Source organism: Paramormyrops kingsleyae, chromosome 15, assembly GCF_048594095.1.
Source record: "Paramormyrops kingsleyae isolate MSU_618 chromosome 15, PKINGS_0.4, whole genome shotgun sequence".
Taxonomy (NCBI): Eukaryota; Metazoa; Chordata; class Actinopteri; order Osteoglossiformes; family Mormyridae; genus Paramormyrops; species Paramormyrops kingsleyae.
The window spans coordinates 18,398,924-18,423,931 of NC_132811.1; the positions used below are offsets into that span (position 1 = coordinate 18,398,924).

General features: G+C 50.4%; 2 protein-coding genes across 7 annotated transcripts in view; one reads left to right on the top strand and one right to left on the bottom strand.

The window, feature by feature from the left end:
- The window catches only part of ralgps2 (Ral GEF with PH domain and SH3 binding motif 2), a 58,937-nt gene that overhangs the window by 30,179 nt on the left and 3,750 nt on the right, over positions 1–25,008 (top strand). For 4 of the 6 annotated variants that reach the window (XM_023794466.2, XM_023794463.2, XM_023794464.2 and 1 more), the window contains exons 9-20: positions 309–435; positions 18,150–18,287; positions 18,425–18,515; positions 18,596–18,663; positions 18,774–18,915; positions 19,038–19,189; positions 19,289–19,343; positions 19,655–19,726; positions 20,984–21,089; positions 22,420–22,512; positions 22,733–22,838; positions 24,524–24,615. In XM_023794466.2, coding sequence (XP_023650234.1) covers positions 309–435; positions 18,150–18,287; positions 18,425–18,515; positions 18,596–18,663; positions 18,774–18,915; positions 19,038–19,189; positions 19,289–19,343; positions 19,655–19,726; positions 20,984–21,089; positions 22,420–22,512; positions 22,733–22,838; positions 24,524–24,615 — 1,242 coding nt within the window. Of the gene's footprint in view, positions 1–308; positions 436–18,149; positions 18,288–18,424; positions 18,516–18,595; positions 18,664–18,773; positions 18,916–19,037; positions 19,190–19,288; positions 19,344–19,654; positions 19,727–20,983; positions 21,090–22,419; positions 22,513–22,732; positions 22,839–24,523; positions 24,616–25,008 lie in introns of those variants that run through there. The other 2 variants (XM_023794467.2, XR_002836073.2) reach the window with 2 other exon arrangements.
- Positions 5,750–16,529, bottom strand: LOC111834792 (angiopoietin-related protein 1). Its single transcript, XM_023794468.2, has 5 exons — positions 16,235–16,529; positions 9,691–10,541; positions 8,551–8,744; positions 6,949–7,219; positions 5,750–6,656 (listed from the first exon to the last, which is right to left on the bottom strand). The coding sequence occupies exons 2-5, from the start codon at positions 10,469–10,471 to the stop codon at positions 6,469–6,471; spliced, it is 1,434 nt and encodes a 477-aa protein (XP_023650236.2). The 5' UTR covers positions 10,472–10,541; positions 16,235–16,529; the 3' UTR covers positions 5,750–6,468.

Consider the following 25,008-nt stretch of genomic DNA (forward strand, 5'->3'; position numbering starts at 1 on the left):
AAAACATCTGTTATGAATCCTTCAGACATAACGTGTCATCTGTAACCAAATTTGTATTTGTTACTCAACTGTTACTCGATTCCTCGGGCTGTGTTTGTTTGACAGCGCTATGTTTTGCTCCTGCTGATGTCACATGGCATCATTTGTGCTAATTTGTTCGGTCAGTGTGAAGCTGTTGTGTTTGTAAGGGAAAAGTCACGATCACACTTAATCAGAATCTTCTACTTCATAAGTTTTGAAACTGCTGTTTTGTTGTGCATTTGTTTATTATTACAATAATAGTTATGGTGAAATTTTCTCTCTCCCAGCTCCTGAGCCGGAAGGACAAGGCCGTGTTCGAGAGGTTGGAGTACTTGATGTCCAAAGAGGACAACTACAAGCGCTTGAGGGACTACATCAGGAGCCAGAGCATGAATTCCTGCATCCCATACCTCGGTAAGGCCCGCATCCGCTCCTTTACCAGGCTGGCCAGAGGGAAGTTCCTGTACTGCTTTGTGTCACATGACTGTACACATGTCACCTGAAGCAGGCATGCAAGTGTAGCACCAGACAAGGCTTTTCAGCCATTCCTAAACTGGGGTCAACACCACCGTGACATCCTGAGTACACTTGACCTATGAACTGTGGGGGGTGTTAATATTGCTTTCTCCTGGGGAGGTCCCCTTTGAATATTCTTAGCCCCAGCTGATGGGTGAACTGAATGATACTGCGGACCCCCCCGAGGGGTCATATATCTGGCATAGAGCATGGAAGAGTCACGGTGCGCGGCGAGGTGTGCCCTGCCAGAGGGGTACCATGGGACACGGGGGTTTTTAGCTTGGCTCCAAACACGGGTCATGAGCTTTGGAAAGTGATCAGCTACCCTTGGTGGATTAGCTACCCTTGGTGGCCATGTTTTTGATATGTGTGTGCATGGGAGTTCCTCCTTTTGAAGAGGATAGAATGTTAACATTTGGTGGCTAAAAACGAGATCATTTGGCCTGCAGGTGTAGGATTTCCCTGTATGGCGGTTTTGTCTGACGTCCATAGACTCCTGAATGGAAATGGGAATGTCCCAGAAACGCATGACATGTAGGTTATCTGTCTAGAGCCAGTGCCTTTAATAAAACTGTTTGAAATCCCATAGCTTTTGCTCTTAAAATGGTCCCATGGATTTCGTACCCTTGGTGAGAAACATGATGGTGATGAAATGTCATGATTTGTGGTCTGTGAGCAGCTGTCACCTGTGGGGTCTAGGCCGTATGCACACTGCCTGTCATCTGCGGATCCGCCCCCCACCCCCCCCCCCCCCCCCCCCCACTGGGCTTGTCCCTGGGTGCTCCCATGTCCTCCACACTGAATCCAAAAGCTTTCTAGACGACTGGGCACCTCGAAGCTGTGTTTTAAAGTGATGAAACGTCCACAGAAAGGACCGTACGTTTGTTTCTGCACTGGCTGGGGTTGTGGTTTGGCCTCGCTGTTCTCATTCACTCTGACCTTAAGCAGAAAGTGGTTCGTAGAAGCAAGTGAGCAAAATCCCTCTCTATTTAAAATATGTACTATTTAAAATATGCAACGCATAAGATCATAATAAAACAAACATTGAAAGTCTTATTTTTTATTGCATTGATTCACATAGCAGGAAATCGGTATTTGGGGAATGTTATATACAGTTTCTGGATGGAATTTTGCCGTCTGGATTAATGTTTACCTTTCTGTAGCTCTCGGGGCTGTCAGAAACTGGGCGCCGCTGGTATTCTTTTTTTGAAAGCACTGGCTCTTGCATGGCTGTCGATTTGGTCGCGCTGGCTTTCCGTCAGCCTTCCGGAGCCCCTGGGCGTGCATCCTCCGCACATTTCACTGCTCATCAGCCTCCAGCACTAACTGGAGCAGCAGTGCCCCTTCCCTGGAGGCTAAAGGCAGGCTGTCCTGTAGTGCTGCACATGCGGGTCTGTTGGTGGCCACAGGGGGGGGGGGGGGGCGTGGTCACGTTCAATGGAACTCCCCTTGAATAGAGCCTGATGAACTGTGATGCGCTGGCTGCAGGTTCACTGAGCGTGCCTGACCTGGCAACGTGACTTTTACCATGTCCTGTTTTGTGGTTTCCTCACCTCGTATTTGAAGCGCTCTGGCTCTGCACCAGCAGCTTTGGCCCTTGTCATTTCTGACAGGAGTTATGAATGTGCGGCTATGGGGCTCCGTTCTAAAGGCAAGGAGCTTTTACGAGCCGTGCTGCCTCCCGCCGCGTGCGCGGCCTCCGCTCCGTGTGTTTAAGTCAACAGGCGCCGGGCGCTTTGGCTGGCTTGTAAACCCCCCACTGGCCTCCCCCCCCCGCTTATCGTTAAACTCCGCTGTCTGCTGACAAAACCCTTGGCCTATAATAATCACCACCGCTAAATGGGACTCGCATCATTCATGCCATCATTTAAGGACTTTCAAAGCCCTTCTGTCGTCCCCCCCCCCCACCTTTACTGGGGGGTTCAAATCAAGCTGTGCTGTATCCCATGGACCCGATGGTGGAGTCTCAGGAGGAATTGTCTTCCTCTGGAGTAGGACAGGAGAAGTATGGAGAAGATATTAAGCGCAGGAACAAAAACCTGTTCAGTATGAAGAGAAACAAAACGACTGGAATCCCCCCCGATGAGATCTTAGGGAAAGATGTTATTTTGGTCTGAAATGTGCCTGTGGTTTTTAGCTTGCGGTGCTTGTCTTTTATTTTCCATTCCACTTACCACATTTTATTTATGTGTGGTTATTTAAGAGTAGGTGACACATGTCGCCATGGCAACACTCAGTGTGTTATGGGCCTGTAAACTAGAACGTTTTTTTTTCTTCTTTTTTTTCATTATTTCATGAATGGAAATAATAAAAATATCTCTAATTTTGGATTTTTTTTGGACTCCTGTGGGGATGCAAAAAAATTAGTTTGATCTCAATCGGTTTCTCCAGCCTTCAATATGGGTGAGATGGCCTCAGTGTGAACAGATGTCCCGAAGATGTTCAGCACTCGCGGGAAGCAGAGGCATGGAATTATACAGCTGGGAGAACCCAGTATAACCCGGCTCTGTGGAAACCGGGCTGTGGGTGCCCCTCTGCGATGGGGTATAGTACACCTGCCCGTGTTTCCACTGACAGTGCCCCAGCCTGCTTGGAGGGAGCGAGTTGAGCTGCTTCAGGGCTGTTAGAATCGGCTGTGTTGTTGGGAAGAGGCTCTCGAACATATCAGTGGCGTTGGGCTGACAGGAACCTTCTTGCACCCTTATATGTGTTTCTGTCCCCTGGAGGCCTGGCCCAATTTGAGTTCCCAGTCCCCAGCCTCTGGGTGGGGCTGGATACAGGCTCATTCTGGGCTTGTTGTAGTGTGCAGAACCTTCTTTTAAAAACCACATTTGCAGAAAATGAAGATTACCTGTATCCGACTTCTGTGACAGTCATTCAGGATAGCATCAGGTGGCTCCATGATATCCTGCCCTCGTCACTGGAATAGATATCAGTCTGTTCACAGATTAACACCTTTTCCTCATTTGAACACTGAAAACATTCCCATTTCACGGTGTGGGAAAGACACGGATTTTGAGTACGGAGAGTTTATCTCGGCAGCTCCCATGAAATGGACGTAGTTAGGCTTTCCTTTCCCCGTCAGACCTGGGGGGAAACTGCTGTTCCAGGAAAGTGTCCGACAGCAGGGCCTGCAAGGAGTCATTGATGTATTTGGAATTGATGTTGATGACTTATTTGGCTGCGGACGCACGCTCTGATTGAAATGTTTTGTGACCCCACCTCCAGGCCCATGTGCCGGGCCTTTCCGTCTGTGCCAGCTCCCCAAACAGCCCTCCATCCGAGGATTGCCAGATATTTACCTCACTGTGAAAGAGGCATAAAGTACAAGCATAACCTCCTGAAGCCCAGGATCCACAGTTGGGTTTAATTATAAGAGGAAATGTACATGCTGGATCTGTTTTTGGTGGATTTCTAGCACCTTCTGTCCTTTTTGTGTGTCAAGTCTGATCTATTAGGGGTACACAGAACGACCAGGATGCGTGTGATTCAAAGCAATGTACTTTTTTTTGGGATTGCAGGGTCAGTCCCTGGAGCTATTGGGGTTAAGAACTTTGCTTAAGACGCCAGTGGAAAAGTTACCCTGCCCACTCTGGGATTTGAATAGATTAAAATTTTAAAATAACTTTGTTTGTCCCCGAGGGGCCTTGTGATTACAGGAGCAGCATCATAACCCACTCTATTCCTACACTGGCATGTGTTCTGAAACTGGTGCCAGACTCGTCGCCATAACAACGGGAATGCAAACTGTACCATTGGTGATGCAGTGTGTTGCCATAGAGGTGTGGAGGCAGCTGTGCCGTGGGGATGTCACCTAAGTGTCAGCATCACGGGCAGCGCATTGTTGGACAGTCTTCCCCAGCTGGTCCCTAGAGGTCTCTGTTTGCTGGGCATGGTCTGGCATCTCCTGACCTTCAGCCTGAAACGTCTCAGTTAAACTCACTCCTGGCATAGACCCAAAGGGCTGTTTTAGTAATGGCTGACACCTACATTGGCCAATATCAGTAAAGGCAGAAGATGATGATGATGATGATGGGACTTGGAAGGACAGAGCATCTGGATCTGCATTAATGCATCAGGGTGATCACAAGAGAAGCTGAGACAAGTGAGTACCTTAATCTGAGGGGCTTCTATCTAGAATCATCTAAACTGACACACAGCAGTGTATGTGATTTGCTTGGTGTGCAGGACAAGAGCCAAAGGTGAGGCATTCGTAGTGGTTGACTGACGTATCATGGCCTGTTCATTACCCATGTCTCCTCCAAGGCGCCTCCAGTCAAATAGTGTGTTCTATAAATAGTTTTAAAACCTCTAGCTCTAAAAATGGACTTCTTAGGAAGCTGGATACACTTGTGTCAGCAAATAAAATATTCAATTATCTTCTTATACGGGACTCACAGTGAATATGGTAGGATAGCCTTTTAAATTCAGGCCTCATGCAAACATAGTGAAGAGAATTGCACAAAAAACAGTGTGAAAAGTTTGAGGGCTGTAGTGAACATACAGGTGTATTTATGTAATACTAAACCTTACAGGCAAGACTGTTCTTACATTAAGCTTTAGATACACTTTTACAGGCATTTAAACATAAGTTTCAAATTATTGCATTTTTAAATGTTTTATTTTTTAAATAAGAGCTTGCTATGTTGTAATAGTGGATCTGTAGAGCAGTCTTGACATCCTTGTGCCGTGTTGTCTTTCAGCATCTTGCCTGAAAGACATCACATCCTCCCTCTCTCTCTCTCTCTCTCTCTCTCTCCCTCTCCCTCTCCCTCTCCCTCTCTCTCTCTCTCTCTCTCTCTCTGCATACATTGTACAGGCAATCATGATTTTTTTCAAATGCATTTTCTGTGGACGTGAAATCCAAGTTCTTCAGATGGAAAGAATGTCTGTTCCTCTTTCTTTCTGTTCCTCTTCCTCTCTTTATCTCTCACAGCTTTCATCCTAGTTCTTCTGTGAGTGTTGAACACAGCAGTGCTGCTCTGTCCTTCATCTGCCTGATTTTTTTATACATTTTTTTAACGTGATGAGCTGTCTGCTCCATTTCCTCTCCATCCGCCTTTTACCATGTTGAGATGTAATCAGCCAAATCACGAACAACACATCTGTACAGTATGTACATCGTCCTCCTATGTAACCATGCAAACTGCCATCTGATTTAAGGGAATTTAGGACAAGAGGCACCAGAGTAAATAAGCAGAAAATAGCCCCCTTTAAAAAAACAGTAAGGTTTTATTTTGCATAGAGGAGATGGCCGAGCTGGCATGTGGCAGCATCGCCTGTCAGTTTGGTGTGTTGGGTTATTCATGCTCCCCCGAAATCCACACACACACACACACGTGTATGGAGTTGGGGACGAAGGCATCTGTGACTAATCGGCCCATACAAAAAGTACGACTTCACGGGGATAAAATAAAACGCGACGGAATCTGTTATAAATAAGGAGATAAATAAGTTGGTGAGGGGCCGACCGAGGAGACGGTGAGAGAGAGAGAGAGAGAGAGAGAGAGAGAGAGAACACAGCTGAAGCAGATTTGGCCCCTCAGACGCGCTTTTACAGCGGAGGCTGTATATACATACATATATATATATATATAACCAAAGCAGGTGTGCGTCTCTCCTGTAGCATTGGAGACCCAGTCGAGCAAGTAGGACACAGGTGACGAGTCGTACTGAGGTCTGCCTGTGGTACGAGAGCCCGCCCCCCCCTTGCCATGGGATCCCTGCTGAGGGTCTCTAAGGCCATCTTGGTTTTTGCACAGATGGAGCTTCTGAGAAGTGAGGCTTTCCTGGTGTGTCTGTGCCTCCGGCCTCCGTACTCTCCTGCACCCTATGGCACGTGGCTCCCCATAAACTGGAGTGCCCTGCAGGGGGTGGCATGTCTGAGAGGTAGAAGGCGGAGGCCAGGGGGACAGCAAGCCGGGCCGCTTCTCAGTCGATGGGGCGGAGCATCATGCGCACGGCCTTCATGGAGTAGAAGCCTCCGCCGTATTCGGCCCAGAAGATGCCGTCCTGGAACTTGCTGCGGTAGACTCCTCCTGAGTACCACACTCCATTCAGGTTGGTCTGACCGCAGGCGTTGTACCACCAGCCCCCCTTGTGGAAGTGTGCGCAGTTACCTGTGGAAGAGCACACACCCAATCGAACCCGGGACCGAGTTTCAAGAGACCAATATAGGAATGAGTGGACAATAAGGAAGCACTAAATTGGTGATGCACTGGGGATTCGGGTCTTCAAATGAGGACAGAGGTAGTGCAGTGGCGGTAAAGTGCAGTAGGGGAATATTAACCTCAGCGTGTGGTACAGTGCAGTGATGGGATAGGTGGCGGTCACTGGATGTTTAGCGACTTGTCGGCTCAGGGACTGAAGTTGCTGGTGTGGGTGCTGATGCTTCCCGAGGAGGCCTCTTACCCGAGAAGACGTCTTTATCGCGGTCCAGAGTCGTGAACTGCTTGCCGTTGTGGACACCGAACGAGTCGCCAGCATTGCCCTGATAGGTGCCCAGCCGCAACCTGTAGGACTCGTTCTCAGACTCCAAGTGGAAACTGCTGTACTCCGCATAGACCTTCTTCCCCACCCAGTCCTCCAGCTCCACCAGCAGGCGGTAGTCTCCCTGCTTGGCCAGGTTGTAGATGTTCTCCAGACCCAGCCAGTACTCACCATCTATGTTCCCAAACCCTTTCTATAAAAGAAAACACAAAGCAAACTCTTTAAATGGGTTTATAGTACTGGAGAGGCATTTTCCTGACTTGTTCCATGTGTAGGAAAAACGATAGCTAAAGAGGTCCTTTGAAATGGTTGCCGTAGAGCTTGTATTTAGTGGGGAGATTTAAATCCGACCGATAAACGAAGATTGTCCGCTGGCTTTGTTGTGGCTTTTAGGGTTATGGTGACTAGGGTCACTCATCTGGCCTGCGTGAGTCACAAAGCATAGCTCTAGTATGAGCTAAGCCTGTCAGTTTTCTCTCCTGGTTATTCTCTTATTTTTAGTTAGATCTATGGCAGTTACTGCATCTAACGGAATCTGATTTTTGTGCCAGCTGTTTACATGTGACTGTCTGTCTGTTTGTTTTAAAGATGTTGTTCGTATTTGTGAGTTACGGCTTATGGTTGGCCAGGTGGTTTGCGTGCCATACGAGAGGCTTGGAAATCGTATCGTGATTTCTGCATGTGGTTTAAGTCAGGGAAACACAACAGTGTTTTCTTTGCCCCCCCCTGCTGGTGAGAGGATGAACTGGAGGCAATGGAGACCTGAAAGTTCTGTGTGGCTTTTGGTCAGTTGTAGCAAAAGGTCCAATATGGCTGCCCTGTGCCACAGGGACTCTTACTGGGTCTTGTGGAAATTCCAACCCCAATGAGTCCTTGGAATTTATACTCACTCTTTTCATAGCCCTGATTTTTCTCTTTTTGGAGGGGGGGTCGGGGGGGCTTCCCGGCATGTTACATGAATTAGACGTGCAGCCCCCGTCGGGAGGCTCCGCTTTCCTGTTTAACCGGAGCTCGCTTTTCAGAGTGACGCCGGTCCTCCCACTGATGCCTTCGGGATGTGCTGACAGCGCACTGTTATACAAGAACACTTCCTTTGTGCTGTACGTGACTGTTGTGTTTTTATTAAATGGATTTAGCAGGATGTCTTTGGTAATTGTGGGCAATGTCGTGGGTCAGGCTGGGGCTAGATTTTTCTCTGGCTGTGGTGTGTGTGTGTCATTTGTGTGTGTCATTTGTGTGTGTCATTTGTGTGTGTGTGAGTTTGCATAGATCACATTTGGGCACCGAAATGTCCCCAAAGTCTGGAAAACCTGAAACTTTACAGGTTGCCATTTGGATAACCTCACTTTTATAAAAATCTGAGAATGCAATCAAAGTAAAAATGCCAAAAGTCTTGTATTTTGGTTGGTTACTAATGGTTAAGGTTAGGGCTCGGTAGGGGTTAAGGTCATCATTATTGGGGTTAGGGTTTTGGTCATAGAAAGATGTAAAACGGAATCCTGCCCAGTACTCCCCGCTCCTTACCTTATAGTTCTCCCAGTTCCTAAAGAAGTTGACCGAGCCGTCCCTCCTGCGCTGGAGGACTGTCCAGCCCCCGTTGTCCAGGCCCTGCTCGCACCATGCCTGGATTAGCCGGTCGCTGTCATCGGCCTTCAGCAGGTACATGCCGCTGATGCCGTGTCCCGCCTGTCGTGCTTGGTAGCAGTCCCGGAACGGCCCTGCGGGGCACAAGCAGTCCGGCTTGTGTCTCCCTGTCTGACTCCTGTGTCATCAACGTCCTGCTTCTCACGTGCTCTGAATTTAGGCAGTTTGCTTACGGTAATCACCTTGCTAGACAGAAACAAGATCGCTACAAATGGTGTGGGGTGGATTCTACCCTGATACAGGAGTAGAATCCAACACCACAGATCCTGGTGCACCCATTTTTTACAGAGGCCATTTTCCGTCTTCCCTGTGGATGGTGTGTCCTGACCTGTTATGAAGCCTGTCTTTGTGAGCTAGGCCGCTTGGGGTGGTGGGTGGGGGGGTGGGATAGCTTTCTCAGCTTGACGGGGCTGCGGTAATGGCTCTCAGAGGCGTGTAGAAGATGACCACCTGCACTTTGTTTTTCATTTAAAGTGCTGCTATCTCTGTTTAGTGGTCTTTCTGAGCTGGGAGTGAACAATGGAATGAATAAGGCTCTTGGTTGTTTATGGGGACCTGTGCCTATTTGGGTGGATCATCTTGGAAAGATGGCTGTTTGTGGTCTGTGCAAACAGCCCGGCCAGTGTGGGCCCCAGGGTTAGTGCTATGGTTACTGATAGCGTTACGGTTAGCGTTGCGGCTAGGGTTAGCGTTAGGGCCTTGGCCTGCATACAGTAAACAATACTACTACTTTTGCTCAAGCAGCAACCCCGAAATGGTGATTCCTGACACTTCCCATTAAGCAGTGGAACTACACACACTGTTTTTAATCATTTGCAATCTCCTGTCTGCCCTGTGCCTATTATGTGTGATTCATGACAACCAGACTCTTAACATGGTTCTTTTCTGTATGATGCAGTCAGGATGACCTCTGCCCACCTGCCCCTCTACCCCCCTTCCTGGATGGTGTCCTGCTGGATTTCTCACAGCTCTAAGCATTCTTTTGGTGACGCCCCCCCCCCCCCCCGGGTGTGGCCTTACCCTCGGAGCTGAGGTTCACTGGGGGCGGCGGTGGGAAGCCCAGGGGGCTGTTAGTGGGCAGGGCATCCACTCGGGAGCCGCGGGGGAAGGCGCGGTTGTGGTTCCTCTGGATCTCGTTGGTGAAGTGGTGGTTGAGCGGGATGTTCTCGGGCACCACTTGCACGAGCGGCGGCACCACGGGGGGGTCATGGCGGCCATAGGTGCGCAGGCACTGCTCCTCCAGCGTCATGATCAGCACCGACTGATTGTTGACTGTGGCGGCGAGCGCAGCGAAGCGCACTTCCAGCTCCTTGTAGCGCGCGGCCAGCCGCAGCATGTCGGCCGTGACGTTGAGCACGCGGCTCTCCAGCTGCGCCAGCTCCAGCGCGTTGTCGCGCTTGCGGATGATCTCGTGCAGCAGCTGCATGTAGAGCTGCGTCACGCGCGAGTTCATGTTGCGGCTCTCCTTGCGCAGCAGCTTCATCTCGCTGACCATGTTGCCGTCGACGTCCACCACCAGCTGCAGCGTCTCGATCTCGCGCCGCTGCTTGGACAGCACCTCACGCACGTCTGCGATGTCCATGCGCGTCACGCGCTCCAGGTCCGGCTCGGGCCCCGTGGCGCTGGCGCAGATGGGTCCTGTGATCTTCTGCTGTGGGATCAGGAAGGTGTAGGCGCATTTCTTGCCGTCCTCGTCAGGTGACCTCCGCGGCCGCGACACCGCCTTTTCGGACAGGCTGTCCCCCGGTTTGCAGGCACAGAGGCACAGCAGGGCGTACAGGCTCCAGGCCGCAGGCTGCATAGCTACAGCTGCTGCCCTGGGGGGCTTCCTTACAGGTGGGGGAGGGGGGAACTCAGCCCCTCTGAGTCACCTGTGGGATCACGAAAGATGATGTCATGGCTTCTTTGAAGCGTGCGTGTGAACTGTATGTGGCATAGATGTGTAGCTCTTGAGCCAATACTACTTATACTTTTACCTGGGTGTTCATTGGAACCTCAGCCTCAGGGGGTGGCCAATCTTATCCGCAAAGGGCCGGTGTGTGTGCAGGTTTTTGGGATAACCTGTAGGTTGGCTGTTCAAACCCAGGTGTGAGGACTCTTCAGTCAATCAGTCCTCTAATTAGTAATCTAATTAGGGCGTTGCAGCAAAAATCCGCACACACACCGGCCCTTTGTGGATAAGATTGCCCACTCCTGGCCTAGCTGCACTTACGCCTAATCCACTCCTTGACACACACATGTTTGTAACGTGCCATTTGCCTCACTTGTAAATCACTTTGAACAAAAGCACCTGCTAAATACAATGTAAATGTAAAATGTAAATGTTAACATGGTGTCCCTGTATTCGTGTCTATGCCGGTTCAAATCCCAGGGTCGGCAGAGTGATGTCACTGTTGGGTCCCTGAGCGAGGCCCTTAACCCCAAATTGCTTGAGTGATTGTCTGTGGTTTCTTGAAAATGTACTTTACTTTGTATAAAAGCATCTGCTGAATAAACAAATGTACCGCAATTACACTGTTAATCACATGGAACTGATGAATCTGTGTAATTTCCTAGCGCTGTCGCTATTTGTTTGGGCAGATGGATGAGCGCATGCGGTCGCTTGTGCTGTTATCACTTATCTGGGATTTCCTCGTCGGTCGTGCTGGAAGAAGGAATCCTTCAAATAAATCTAACACCAGTCTGATTTACTTTATGTCAACGACTTGCCCCCCTTTGATTAATAACTACCATTTTTTCAGCTACCTGATACTGAGTACGCTGAGGGAGTACTATAGTCTGCTGCGTTCCTTTACGGTGAACGTAATGGTCTGGGTTTGGTAACTGAACAGCAGAGGTTCAGGTCCAGAGAGTACAAGAGCAAGATTTTGTTTCAACCAACTAGTCACAGAGTACTCAACTGGACGAGTGAAACAAAACCTTGGTCTGGATTTGTACTCTCTGGACCTGAAATCTCCACCTCTGCTCAACAGGGCCGTTCTTGTAGTCGAGTGTAACCCTGAAGAGGCCAGAGCTGCAGACTCAATCAACTGAGAGAGGAAGTTGAGCGGAAGGCAAACGGGCTGGAGACTGGCCTGGATGCGTGAGGCCCGGGGTGAGGAAGCTGTCTCTCTACTTGCCCCCATCACCGTGTCACAAGCTCGCTACTCGTTGGATGGGAGGGTGAAGGCTGAGCTTCAGCCAGGTACTGGGTGCCAGAAACTACATGCTGGAAAAAGTTTTTCTTTTAAAAAAATTGGCAGCAGCATCCACACAAGAAAGCACATCTACGGATAGTGATGCTGTTGTGAGAACTACATGGTCAGGCACAGTGGCCAGTGCCAGTCAAACCTTTGGCGTGAATATGCAGCCTTGTATGACAGAAAGGCTGCTTCTGATTTACTCCCTGGGGAGTCCTTGTCTAAGGTTTGTCAGCGCAGTGGTAAATTGGCATGACGTCCTAGGTGTTCATGGTTCTGTGGGTTATGGTTTTTTTCTTCGGCTCAGTTCCTGGTCTTTCCCGCTTCTGGTTTGTTGTCATGGGCACATTCGCAGGAAGCAATTACGACCTTTCCCCCCAATTTCCTGCCCTGCTTAGGGGAGTCACTACTTGCCGGTCCTCCCAGCATAATAAGTGGATTGTTTGTCCCAGACTTGAGTGGCTTTGAACATTTACTTTGAATCAGATGATGTCATGGGGAGCCCGTGAACTTCACGGCTCGTTTGCCCTCCTCAGAGCTGGTTAGCCACGCTTTCTCGGCGCTGAGAATCTGGTAGCGCCCCCCACTTCAGGGTGAGCGCCCCCCACTTCACGTCTCTAGGGAACGGCATTGCTTGGAAACGTTCAGAGAGTGCTGGCCTGCGGACACCCAGCCCGAAAGAGGCAGAGTTTGGACGGGATGCATGTAGCGTGTGGCATCCTGCAGTCTTTCTGCTGCCCTGTTTAATAAATATCTTCAAAATATTTCAGAATCATTTAAAAAAAATAAATAAATAAATAAATAAAAAAATAAAAAAATTCTAGCATTGTCTTGGGGGATACGGATATAATTTTTGATTTATTATTCTTCGGTATAACTGTAATCATGTTGATTTTTCTTTTTGCTTAGCGTGTGATAAAAATCTTAGTATAAATAAGAAAATAAATTTAGAGGGTTTCTTTAAAAAGGAAAAGGGTCCAGTAGTACAATTCCTGAGAAATGAAACAGCCAACATCTGGCTTTCAAATCATCTGACGATGAGTCCAAACGTCTCGAAACGCACATGAGAGAGCGTGTTGGGGAGAGAGCATGGCTGTTTAATGCGATTCGAACGTGGCTGGTGCTTAAGATGGGATATATTTATTGTCACTGTGTGAGTGCGGCCTGGAGGGTTTCGGAAAGAGATCAGACTGACATTGGGGTCCCTCGTCCTGCTGTGGTGACTGAGGCGCTAACTTAGCTGGCCTGGGGAGGGTTTACAGCAGGGGTGGGGAACCTGATCCATGGAGGGCCATTGCGGGTTTCTTGGGATGACCTCTCAATCAGCCAATAACAGTGGATCCCCAGGACTGGAGTTGAGAACCAGTGCTTTATTATTGGCTGGCTGACTGGTCATCCCAAAAACCCGCACCCACGCCAGCCCTCCATGGGTCAGGTTCCCCACCCCTGGTTCACAGTGTGAAAAGCCCAAAAACGTTAAGGCTTAATTGAAGCTGGAGCCACATAATTGATATGGTTGGGGGGGGTGACCCAGAAATCGGGATTGTGGCTGTAAAGGGTGAAGCCGTCGGCCTGCTGCAGGAAGGCGCCGTGTGCCATAGCTGTGGAATGCAGAGCAGCCCTTGCCTGTATGGATTCGGTGCCCCCTCCCCTCATGTGGTTGCAGCGCCCCCATGGGGATTTGCATTGCAGTCAGTGGGCATGCTGTGGCCTTCCTCAGCTAAACCTGTTTAAGCCACCGAGAGGCCCCCCCCCCCGGAGTCGTCCTTACACAGTCTGCTCCCTCTGGGTCTGTGGAGGCCAGGCGATCACCCCCCCCCCCCCCCCCCCAAAGGTGCCCTATCTCTGTGGCACTGCAGCCCCAGCCCCCATCGCCGTCTCCGTTCGGCTCTGTACCCCAACTGTATTTCCCCTGGGCCTGTGTGAGTCCCACAGATTCGCTGTCAGACTGTACATTAGCATTGCAAGGCAAATGAGAATATCGCAAATCATGACTTATTGGTGCCATAGAAACCTGGAAAAGAGTTCTTTTCCACTCACAAATCCCCGCCCCACACCTCTGGGGATGTATAATTTCCCCACAATGCCAAACACAGGCGACTCTTGGGGCAGGTATCACTTGCATCAGTCTTTCCAGCTTCTTATTAATGAGAGAATTAAGCCCTTTTCGGTGTGCGCTTTGTGTTAGAAACCATCTCCGTTGTTACGCTGCGGAGTTCAGCTCTGCCGCTTCCCCTCTGCGGCCCTCAGATTTATTTCATTAACTTTATGAATCCTGTCCTGTCTGGGGGTTTCCAGAGAAGTAAAATATGACGTTGATAAGGTCGCAGAAAGTTCTGGACCCGGAGTGTCGCTGCCAGTGGTGTCGGCACTGGTTTGGCTGGTCGCTGGGCCGCGCCGCGCCCACGGCGTCGCCATAAGCCAAGCGGGATAATCGCGTTCCGTCCTGCCACAGGGCTTTTCGGGAAGCACTGTCCCCCAACATGTGCTTCCTGTTAGCACGCCTGTGTCCGCTCATACCCCCCCCCCCCCCCCATGGAGATAAATGGCCACAGAGTAAGAGTGCGCTCCGACGCGAGTTATTTCTTGTTAATGCAGAACAGGTCTGTGAAAGAGCTGTGGAATGCTCGTAATGTCCAATTGAACCCCCCCCCCCACCTAAATTACGCTGAATTCAGGAGCGAAAGGGAGGTCAGCTTCATGCTGGATTGTTTTAACTCCGTGATGAATGGTCTGCCCTCTGCATGCATGCGTGTGTGTCTGTGTGTGCATGTCCGTGTCCATGTGTATGTATTTGTGTGTGTGTGTGTCTGTGTGTGCATGTCCGTGTCCATGTGTATGTATTTGTGTGTGTGTGTCTGTGTGTGCATGTCCGTGTCCATGTGTATGTATTTGTGTGTGTGTGTCTGGGTGCAGTGTGTGTATGTGTGTCCATGTCTGTTTCTGTGTGTGTGTGTGCATGCATGTCTGTCTGTGTGTGCATGTGCATGTCTCTGCATGTGTATGTCTGTTTGTCCACGTCTGTGCATGTGCGTGTCTCTGTGTGTGTGTGTCTGTTTGTGCACGTCTGTGCATGTGCGTGTCTCTGCGTGTGTATGTCTGTTTGTGCACGTCTGTGCATGTGCGTGTCTCTGCGTGTGTATGTCTGTTTGTGCACGTCTGTGCATGTGTGTGTATGTATTTTTGTGCACGTCTGTGCATGTGCGTGTCTCTGCGTGTGTATGTCTGTTTGTGCACGTCTGTGCATGTGCGTGTCTGTGTGTGTATGTCTGTTTGTGCACGTCTGTGCATGTGCGTGTCTCTGTGTGTGTTGCACGTCTGTTTATCTTGTTTTCTCTACTTTAGAAAAGCTGCAAAGGAAGGCAGTCCCTCCGCATTACGAGGGGTGAAGGCTTTCAATTGTCTTAATGTCTGAATACATCCATGCGGGAGGAGTGATTTCTCCCCCCCCCTCCACGCCCCAGCCCTCATGGGGGACTCCCAGTTGTTCACAGACAATTTTTACCATCACCGTGAACTCTGAGTTCAGGTCATGAGACCTCCCGTCACCCCGTAACCTGTCCCAGTGTGCTGTACCGGGACAGTGAGTACGACTCTTTTAAAATCAGCAGCTGGGGGGGGCTCTATGGAGTTAGGGTGTGTGGTATTTTTCTTTAATTTGGGGGGGGCTCTCCTTAAGCACAAAGGAGGTGGATTTCAATTTTTACGTGGTTTCTCTCTACAGCAATCCTCTGCCTGCACTGTTTACAAGCCTTTACACCTCGTCTAGCTCTTCCTGAGTGTCCAGGTCTCGGATCCGTCTGCTCTCCAGCTTTGCTGAGAATTCCTCCCCAACGAAGCTGCTTAAATTTCAGTTACAGGCTGATCTCCGTGCAGCCGCCAGGACCGGAGCTTACCGGAGCGTTATCTGTCCTTTTACTCTTAAACTTAAAATATAGCAATTTTACTTTTTGACTCCCCCCCCCTTTCCAGTAAAGCTTTGAGTTAAACTCTGTGAATGGTACATTTATCTGTGTTGCATCCAAACAATGAAAACAAAGTGCCTTCTTTCCGATTTAAGACGGACCTTTTTCTCTAGACACTGGTGATTTAAAGGACCCCATCGAAGCTTTAAATCTCTCATTATTACAGGAGCCTGTCAGATTTGATAGAAATGCAAGAGAAACAGCAAATCGCCGGACGCCTCGCAACAGCAGTTTCATTAATTTCCCAGCATACAGTGGCCAGCAGCGTGTTGTATAGTAACACTTGGTGATTCAACGGTCAGTAAAGTCGCCGGCTGAGAGCCGAAGCCGCTGTGCCCCGGCGCCCCGGCAGGCTATTGCTGTATGCAGCTCAGGAGTCGCAGAACCGGGGGAGGGAGGGAACGGGAGCCATGTACCCACCTGTGCTGGGTGAGAAGAGCGCGGGTGGGTCAGCCGTCTCACGCCGTCGCCCTCGGTGGCATGCTGTAGCGGCGGTCGCAGTCCTCACCAGTTCCGGTCAGCGGAATCCTGTCAGCGGGGGCCGGCGGAGGGGCCCCGCTTAGGGCATGGCTCTGGGGTCTCGCGCTGTCACACACGCACACACGGCGTCACGTTCCCAGCGGCCCGGCGCGATGTATGTATTTATTGATGTATTTGGCGTGCAAGGAGGGGGACCACAGCTAGGGGCGGCCTGCTCTTATGGCCCAGAGTGCCCCGCCCACCCCTGATGTCAGGGCGGGAAACTCCTCCTGAACAATCCCATCTCTGGAGAAATCCTTCCCTCTTTTTTTTTTTCTTTTTTCTTTTAATGAGAAAGAGAGGAGGAGGAGGGGCTGGGGGAGAAATGAGCTCTCACGGGACGGGGGGGGCGGTGTGGGCGGGGGGGACTGTTTTTCTCTGACGGAGGGAGGTGTCACGCTGAGAGCCGTTTGGGGGGGGTGGGGGGGTCATGGCTGGAATCCCATGTACACCGTGTGCTGCCTGCATTGTCATTCGCTGACAGCGATGTGCACGTGTTTGCAGGGATGATGTGAGTATGGCGACCGAGGCTGCTGACACGTGAGCCTTTGTCATGCACATAGTTTTTCGGTGTTTGCATCAGTAGGGTGTGCCTTGTTTATTCTGTATAATTCTGTTTCGCTTGGGCTCCTCACTGTAAATAAGACCAGGGGCTCTGGTCTGGTTGCCCCATCTCGTTCTGGGGATTTATGAGAAGGGTGGGTTTCTTCTCCCACTTTGGATGCCAGCGTCTGTTCCAGGAGGCTGAGGAATCTTCTGTTCTGCCAGCTGCAGACCTGCTCCCGTATCTCATCGATCGAATCTTCAGTGACGCTCCGTGCTGTACGCGGCGAGCTCTCCAGATGCGCTCGCTGGCATGGATTATCCCTGCACGCTGGTTTTCTCGCCCAGTTGTGCACCGTGTGGCCCCATGATGGAGAAACTGTTTTGTGTCACAGCTGTTTTTGGGGGCAGCGTCGGGTCCTGCTCGCCCCCCCTGCCCCCCCCCCCCCACTCTCCTGGGGCTTGCTCGGGTCTGAGTAATGCGGCTGGCACGGTCTCCCGCCTTTGTTGTGTTCGCGATTGTTTACGTCTCCTAGATCGCTGCTAGGGATGAGTGGGAGACACGTTTCCTGGAAACAGCTCCTCCGTCCGCTGGAACGGCCGTAACATTCCTGACGCATCTGGACCCTAATGTGGTTTTACTCTTTTGGAAACTCCCAGCATTTTCTCGGCTATTTCCCTTTCAGTTTTGCGGACACCTGTAGAGAGTGTGTTGTCTTCCTGACCATAGATTATACCTGCGTATGCATGGGTCTCAGGGCTCATCTCCAGCGAGCCTTCAATGGTATTGTTAGTCTGTTTTTAGACATAATATAAATATTCACCTTAAGATGAGGGTTAAATTGATGACTTAATGATCTTTTAAATTTCTGCCAAATCTGTCGTTTTTATGTGAGGTGCTCTGGAAAGGCTTCAGAATCCCCCAGACAACAGAACGTCGGTTTTCAGAAGCAAAGATCTATCATGTTCCTGATGGGGACATGGGGGCTGGAAGATGGTTGTTCACAGATTGAGGATTGTGTGGAGCCTCCTGTCTCTATCAAACTGCTATATTACCTTCCAGTCATGGATGTTTTGGAGGATAAACTACTACTTTCTTTTTATGTAAGAAGGTTTGGAAAAGACTTCAGAGCAGGCAGGGTGTTCTGGCCTCTGGACCGTAATGCGAAGCCACAAAGAATGCAAATTATATCTGTAATCTGGACTCTGTGCTTCACTGCCTCCTCCATATTGACTGCTCTTCCCTATTCTCTGCCTCACCTTCCTCCTACAGGGATGTACCTATCCGACCTGACTTATATAGACTCTGCCTACCCCTCCACGGGCAGTATCTTGGAGAGCGAGCAGCGTTCCAACCTCATGAACAACATCCTGCGGATCATCTCTGACCTGCAGCGCTCTTGTGAATATGGTAAGCCCCCTCCCACCACCTTCCTGGTCTCATCTCCAGCTCTGGTCTGTCGGACATCTCCTCATCCTGCAGATGAGACACTGTCACCGCTTGTGTTTGGACGCCTCTCAGCTCTGTCCATCGCCCTGTTGCGATAGATATACCGTTGCTGCCTCACGTCCAGAAGTATCTGAACTCCGTCTGGTACATCGAGGAGCTGCAGAAGTTTGTGGAGGACGACAATTACAAGTGAGTGTTTTGTGTGAATCGTTACGCCGCCCGAGGCAGATTTTATGGGGCAGAGTCTGACCCAGGGATCTTCCCGGCAGTTTATCTCTGAAGATCGAGCCGTGTGCCAGCACGCCTCGCTCCACCCTCTCCAGGGAGGACCTCGAAGGTACTGCACCTCTTTCTTGGGTCCGATTGGTTTAAAATCTCATAGCTGATGTCATGAGCATAGTGGACCCCAGGAGGCAGCCTGACAGCCTGACTCTTTGCCCTGCCCAGGCCCAGATGTGTCGGCCTCCCCCCTGTGTGGGCGTAAGGGCCATGTAGCAGAGGGCGCCCTGGCCAAGGTGCCACAAACACCCCCTTCCCCACGCAATCTTCTCCCCCATGGCCACAGAAAGTGCCATAGCCTGGGCTACAAGTGAGTGCCTTTCCAGAGCCTGCTTGTTCCTGTTAGAGCCTCCAGAACATTTCTTGTTCCTTCGCCGCCTGCGCCTGCTGCTTTTCTTGTCTGCGTCCTCAACCTCTCGTGTGTCTCATCAGCTTCATCCATAAGATGAACACGGTGGAGTTCAAGAGCGCCACCTTCCCCAACGCCGGCTCCAGACACCTGTTAGACGACAGCGTGATGGAGAGCTACGCCCCCGCCCGCGGCCAGGCCGAGAGCTCTACCCTGTCCAGCGGCATCTCCCTGGGTCTGTCCTTTGCCCTCTGTGACCGCCCGGCCAGTGCCGCGACTCATCCCTAGGGGGCGCCCACTCTCTCATTCGCAACTCTCACTTCTGCTTCTGCAGGCAGCAGCGATGGCTCAGAACTCAGCGAGGAGATGCCCTGGCCAGCCTTCGAGAGGTGAGGGCAAACACCCTCACACACCCCCGTGGTGTGTGTATTTGTGGGGAGGGGGGGGGGGGTGTCACTTAGAGTCATTTCTGTTATGTTCATCTGAAACCTCTAACTGATGCAATTGCGATGAAACGGGCCATCTGTCTGCCATGAGAGCTGTGTCACGGGCCGCACACGCACGCCATGCTGGGCCCGCCGCCATTGCCGTCTTGCCGGTCATGTCTCCATGGAGACGCCACGTGCGGGGAAATCACCGTGCCCTCAGTCCCCCGGACTGCTGCTTCCTGCTATAAACAACTTATCCCAAAATCCAACAGGAGCCGCTTCTATCACTCTCTGGGCCCGGTTACCAGGGTGGGCCGCATCCGAGGAAGTTCCAAGGCCAGCAGGTACCCCCGGCGCCCCCTTGGGGTCGTTGGTGTGCTGTACTCCTGGTGGTGTCCCCCCCCCCCCCCCCCCACCCCTTTTCAGAATCCTCTGCTGTCAAGGACACTTGAGCGAATGCGCTCTACACCACCACCAGATAATCTCTCGCACTCTACCTCCCTCCCTCCCTCTGTCCCTCCCTCCATCACTGAGCTTGTAGGTCGCAGCCACCTCTTTCCTCAGGCTCCTTTCCTTTTCATTCAGTGTGCTGCTGTTAGAGGAGCAGGTGGGATAACCCCCCCCCCCCGCCCATAATGGCACTGGTGGGGGCTCAGTGCCCATTCAAAAGGTGTCGTGGTTGATCTGGTATGACCCGTTTCTTTCTCAGCCCTGCTTTTGCAGTATTATTGCAGCGATAATAACATTTGTAGCATTAATGCTTCCCGTGACATCTTTAAGAATAGCTTTGGTTATCCAATTTAGAATCGTCTACCTAAGCCAAGGCCACTGTTCAAGCTCACGTCTAGGTTTATACCGATGATGACAACGTTTCCTTTGATGTCCAGAAGAAAGTGTGTAACAGCCAGACCTCAAGGTGCATGGGGATGCATGTCTCCACAATGTCGTAAAACCTGTTTCTTTTTAGCTTGTGGGGACATTTTCCAGGTTCTCACAATAGAGACCTCAAATTTATAAAAAAAAATAATAAAAATCTGTGTATGCAATGAAAACACTAAAATAGCCAAAAGTTTTATCTTGTGTTTGGTGGGATAGGGGTTAAGGTTGTCATTGTTTGGAATTAGGTTTTTGTCCATAAAAATGAATGGAAGGTCCCCACAAAGGTATGAATACAAACATGTGTGTGTGTTTGAGTTTTTGCATCTGTTTCCAGGCACCTTTCTGCTCCGCCTCTCCGTGTGTTTGCATGTTTGTATCCGTGCTTTTAGGCCAGTGTAATTTTCCCATGGGAGAATTTTCCACACGAACCTCATCAAAGCCCAGCCCCTGCAGCTCTTCCTAGTGGACGCTTCACGTCATTTAAAAGGGAAATTTAGGAAAATGTGATCCTCTCCTGCTTTTTGGTTAAAACTTGCCCTGAATTCCTGAGGATGGACCTGAGGATGTGGTTTCTTGGGGTCTCTTTCTTTCTTTCTCTCTCTCTCTCTCTCTTTCTTTCTCTCTCTCTCTCTGTCTGTCGCTTGCCGCTTGTCACACTGATTCTAAACTCATACCTGCCATTGGGATCTATTTTCTCACTGCCGCTTCCCATCTCCCTCCAGCTCGGCAGAGTCCGAAGAGCTGGCTGTCCACTTGTACCCCGGAGCCGTCACGGTGCAGGGGGTCCTGCGGAGGAAGACCCTGCTGAAGGACGGCAAAAAGCCCACAGTGAGAGAGCTGGGCTCCACTCCCCCTTCCTCCATCCACTCCTCCTGTGCTCTGCTCCCCCTCACACCGTCTGCTCCTCCTGTGCTCTGCTCCCCCTCACACCGTCTGCTCCTCCTGTGCTCTGCTCCCCCTCACACCGTCCACTCCTCCTGTGCTCTGTTCCCCCTCACACCGTCTGCTCCTCCAGTGGTCTGCTTCCCCTTCCTCCATCCACTCCTCCTGTGCTCTGCTCCTCCTCACACCGTCTGCTCCTCCAGTGGTCTGCTTCCCCTTCCTCCATCCACTCCTCCTGTGCTCTGCTCCCCCTCACACCGTCTGCTCCTCCAGTGGTCTGCTTTCCCCTTCCTCCATCCACTCCTCCTGTGCTCTGCTCCCCCTCACACCGTCTGCTCCTCCAGTGGTCTGCTTCCCCTTCCTCCGTCCACTCCTCCTGTGCTCTGCTCCCCCTCACACCATCTGCTCCTCCAGTGGTCTGCTTCCCCTTCCTCCGTCCACTCCTCCTGTGCTCTGCTCCCCCTCACACCGTCTGCTCCTCCAGTGGTCTGCTTTCCCCTTCCTCCGTCCACTCCTCCTGTGCTCTGCTCCCCCTCACACCGTCTGCTCCTCCAGTGGTCTGCTTTCCCCTTCCTCCGTCCACTCCTCCTGTGCTCTGCTCCCCCTCACACCGTCTGCTCCTCCAGTGGTCTGCTTTCCCCTTCCTCCGTCCACTCCTCCTGTGCTCTGCTCCCCCTCACACCGTCTGCTCCTCCAGTGGTCTGCTTTCCCCTTCCTCCGTCCACTCCTCCTGTGCTCTGCTCCCCCTCACACCGTCTGCTCCTCCAGTGGTCTGCTTCCCCTTCCTCCGTCCACTCCTCCTGCTCTTTGCTCCCCTCCCTCCACCTGTGCTCACCATGGCTGTCTGTCCTGGCTGTGCTCCTCCTGACCCTGCATCAAATACACGTTCATGCAAGACAGATGGACGAATTTAGCTGAGATATGTTTTTTTCCCCTCAGTTTCTTGTGATTCTTCTACATGTTGATTAGCTACAAGCTAATTTATCATGTTAAATGTACAAGTTTTTAATGTCACATCTGTGACAGGTGGCCATTCTGAGCCCAGTTCCTGCTCTGAGTTGTGTGTGTGTGGGGGGGGGGGTTGCACCCACTCTCCTGGGGAGCCATACTGCCCCCTAGAGTCAGGCCTTGGCCATTTTAAATTAGGGGAAACTTGCACCCTTCTCATGTCAATATAACCACAGTGAAACGTTTTGGCCACTGAATCAGAACCTGCAGGTAGCACCTGAAAATGGCACGGAGCTTCTGATGGGAAAACACTCTGTTTCTCACCTAGGTTGCCTCTTGGACAAAGTACTGGGTGGCATTAAGTGGCACTCAGCTGTACTACTATCCCGCCAAGTCGCTGAAAGCCACAGAAAGGAAACACGTAAGTCACGCGTGTCACTTTCATGCTGCCTGATCTGAAAGGCAGGCAATGAAACGCAGTGAAAGATCACTGGCAGTGTGTCAGTTAGGGGGCTGTGTGGCAGGCCAGCAGAGGCTCACTGTGTCATCTTCCAGCTTAGACTGTAATGGTTCTCCTTTCAGATGTATGAGACCAAGAGTGTTATTCAAAGTGTACATTTGGGGATGTTTCTGTACCGCAGTTTAAATCCACGTCCAGCAAGAGTGTCTCGGTGGTGGGCTGGATGTCCATGATGGCCGACGACCCAGAACACCCCGACGTCTTCCTGTTGACGGACTCCGAGCGAGGTCGGTGACTAGGACGGACCTTCGCCTCGCCCCCTAACAGTCCGGCCATGGTTTTGTGTTTAAATCCTTAAATCCAGCCCCTTTCTCCGTCCATGTTGTGTCCTGATCCGCTGCTTCCTGTGATCTGAGCACTTACACAGTGCATCAGTACGTTTGCTGCCTGCCATTTCTAACTCTATCAGTCAGACTCTGCATCTTGGAGCGTTTAGTCTCCCCCCTCATCTGAGCCTGGGGTGATGTCAGTGCAGCTGTGTGTCAGCCTGGCCACTGGGGGGGGGAGGGGGGGGCAGGTGGGGGGTGGGTGTTCCCTCCTATGGCTCCGTTATGTTACAGATGGTATGGCTGTAATGGGGGGAGTGGATTTACCCATCGAAGCCACCAGGACCCTCCTTGACTTTTCTGCACGTTAATTGGATTGATCTCAGTCTGTCTGGAGCATATGAGCATGTTCAGGCTAAAAAGAGCACAGTGAATGTGCTCGCAAGCTACCTGCTGTTTTATTGGGTCATATTTTTTCTTTAAAAATACTCTGTGTGTGTATTACATTTTTATAGCACCCTGTCACACTGCTGCAAAAGTGTGTCGCTCGCATTGATATCGACGTGCATCTGAAGACTTGGCGGCAGTCTGTCGCTTGTGTGGAAGCGATAAAAACCTGTTTCTGTCTGTACTTGTAGCCAGATTTGCAGTGCCGCGTTTAATAATGCTGCCGGAATGGCCAGATGCGATTCGCTGATCCCTGCATGTGGAAATTCACGGCTGATTCCAGCAGACCAAATGCACTGAGCCGATATGCTGTAGGATGGTGAATCAGTTCCTTTAAAAGCCCTTGATGTACCGCTTACAAGAACTAGTGATCTCATCTGTTCATTTTTTGATTTTTTTTTTCAGGTTTTGCGATAAACAAGGAAAACCTATTTCTCTATGTGCATATAGTTTTATAAAAGGTTAAACAGTATTTTTCAGCATGTCTTCAATTTGATTGCAGAACTCATAGCTAGCTGTTTATGTGAATGTGCAGTTTTCTCAGGAAGCCATTAATAATGGTAAATGGCTTTAATGTTACAGAATGTCAGTCTGGTTAAAGTACTTGCACTTTAAAAATGTAAATACAGGAAGAGACTTCGGGGAAAATATTTGAATCTGCTTAAAAGCAAGACCCCGGTTTGCGGTTTACAGAGAGAAATAGTCATCATACTTGATTTATCAAAGCTAAGTTTTTAATTTGACTTATTTTTCCGGGGGCCAAGGCACACATACATGTAACTAGCAAGTACAGACACCATGTATGTATGTTACACCATGGGGGGGGTCCTAGAGGGACATGGCCTCATGCAGCTATATTCTGTACCTGCTGGATCCAGATGGGATGACAGTGAGGGTTACTGCAGATGCGAGACTTCAGGCTCCACGTGGAACGGATGCACATCTGTTGACAGGAACCGAGATATGGGCAGTATTACCACAATTTAAATTTCTAACACTTTCAACACAGAGAATTTGGATTCTGAATCTGGGTTTGACTCAAATATTTTGGACACTGAAATCTATCAACTCTCATTTTTGGCTGGTTAATAACCGTCCCTGATTGAATATGCTACCGAATGCATACTCATAAAGAAAATGGCTTAAATGTTAGATCGCATCTTGTCTTGACTAATCAAACCATGTTTTGTGGTTTTCAGGCAACTCCTATAAATATCAAGCGGGGAGCCGGATGAACGCGCTGCTGTGGTTTAAGCATCTGAGTGCGGCCTGCCAGAGCAACCGGCAGCAGGCAAGCATCAGCGAGTGCGCCGGCACACAGACGCGCGCACACCCAGTGGGGCTGCTTGGACAGCCGCGGCATTTAATTATAGCCCGATACCTGTAGATCTGACTTTAAATTTAAACACTTCACATTCACAGAACATTCATTCCTTCACTGTACAACCCACTGTGCAGTACTATTTATTTCTGAGCCATTAATAAAGAACTCCATACAGTACTTTCCCTGACATTCTTCGTACTATTACTGGTTTTTGTTAGTTGCTCATTAAGGCCTTTTTTTTGCAGTCTGTGAGCTGTGCTATAAAAACGTATCTATTCATCTGTCTGTTCCTGTCTTTCTTTCTCTGTCTGTGCCCCTGTCTGTCCATCTGTCTCCCCGTCTCTTAAAATTGTGGGGCTC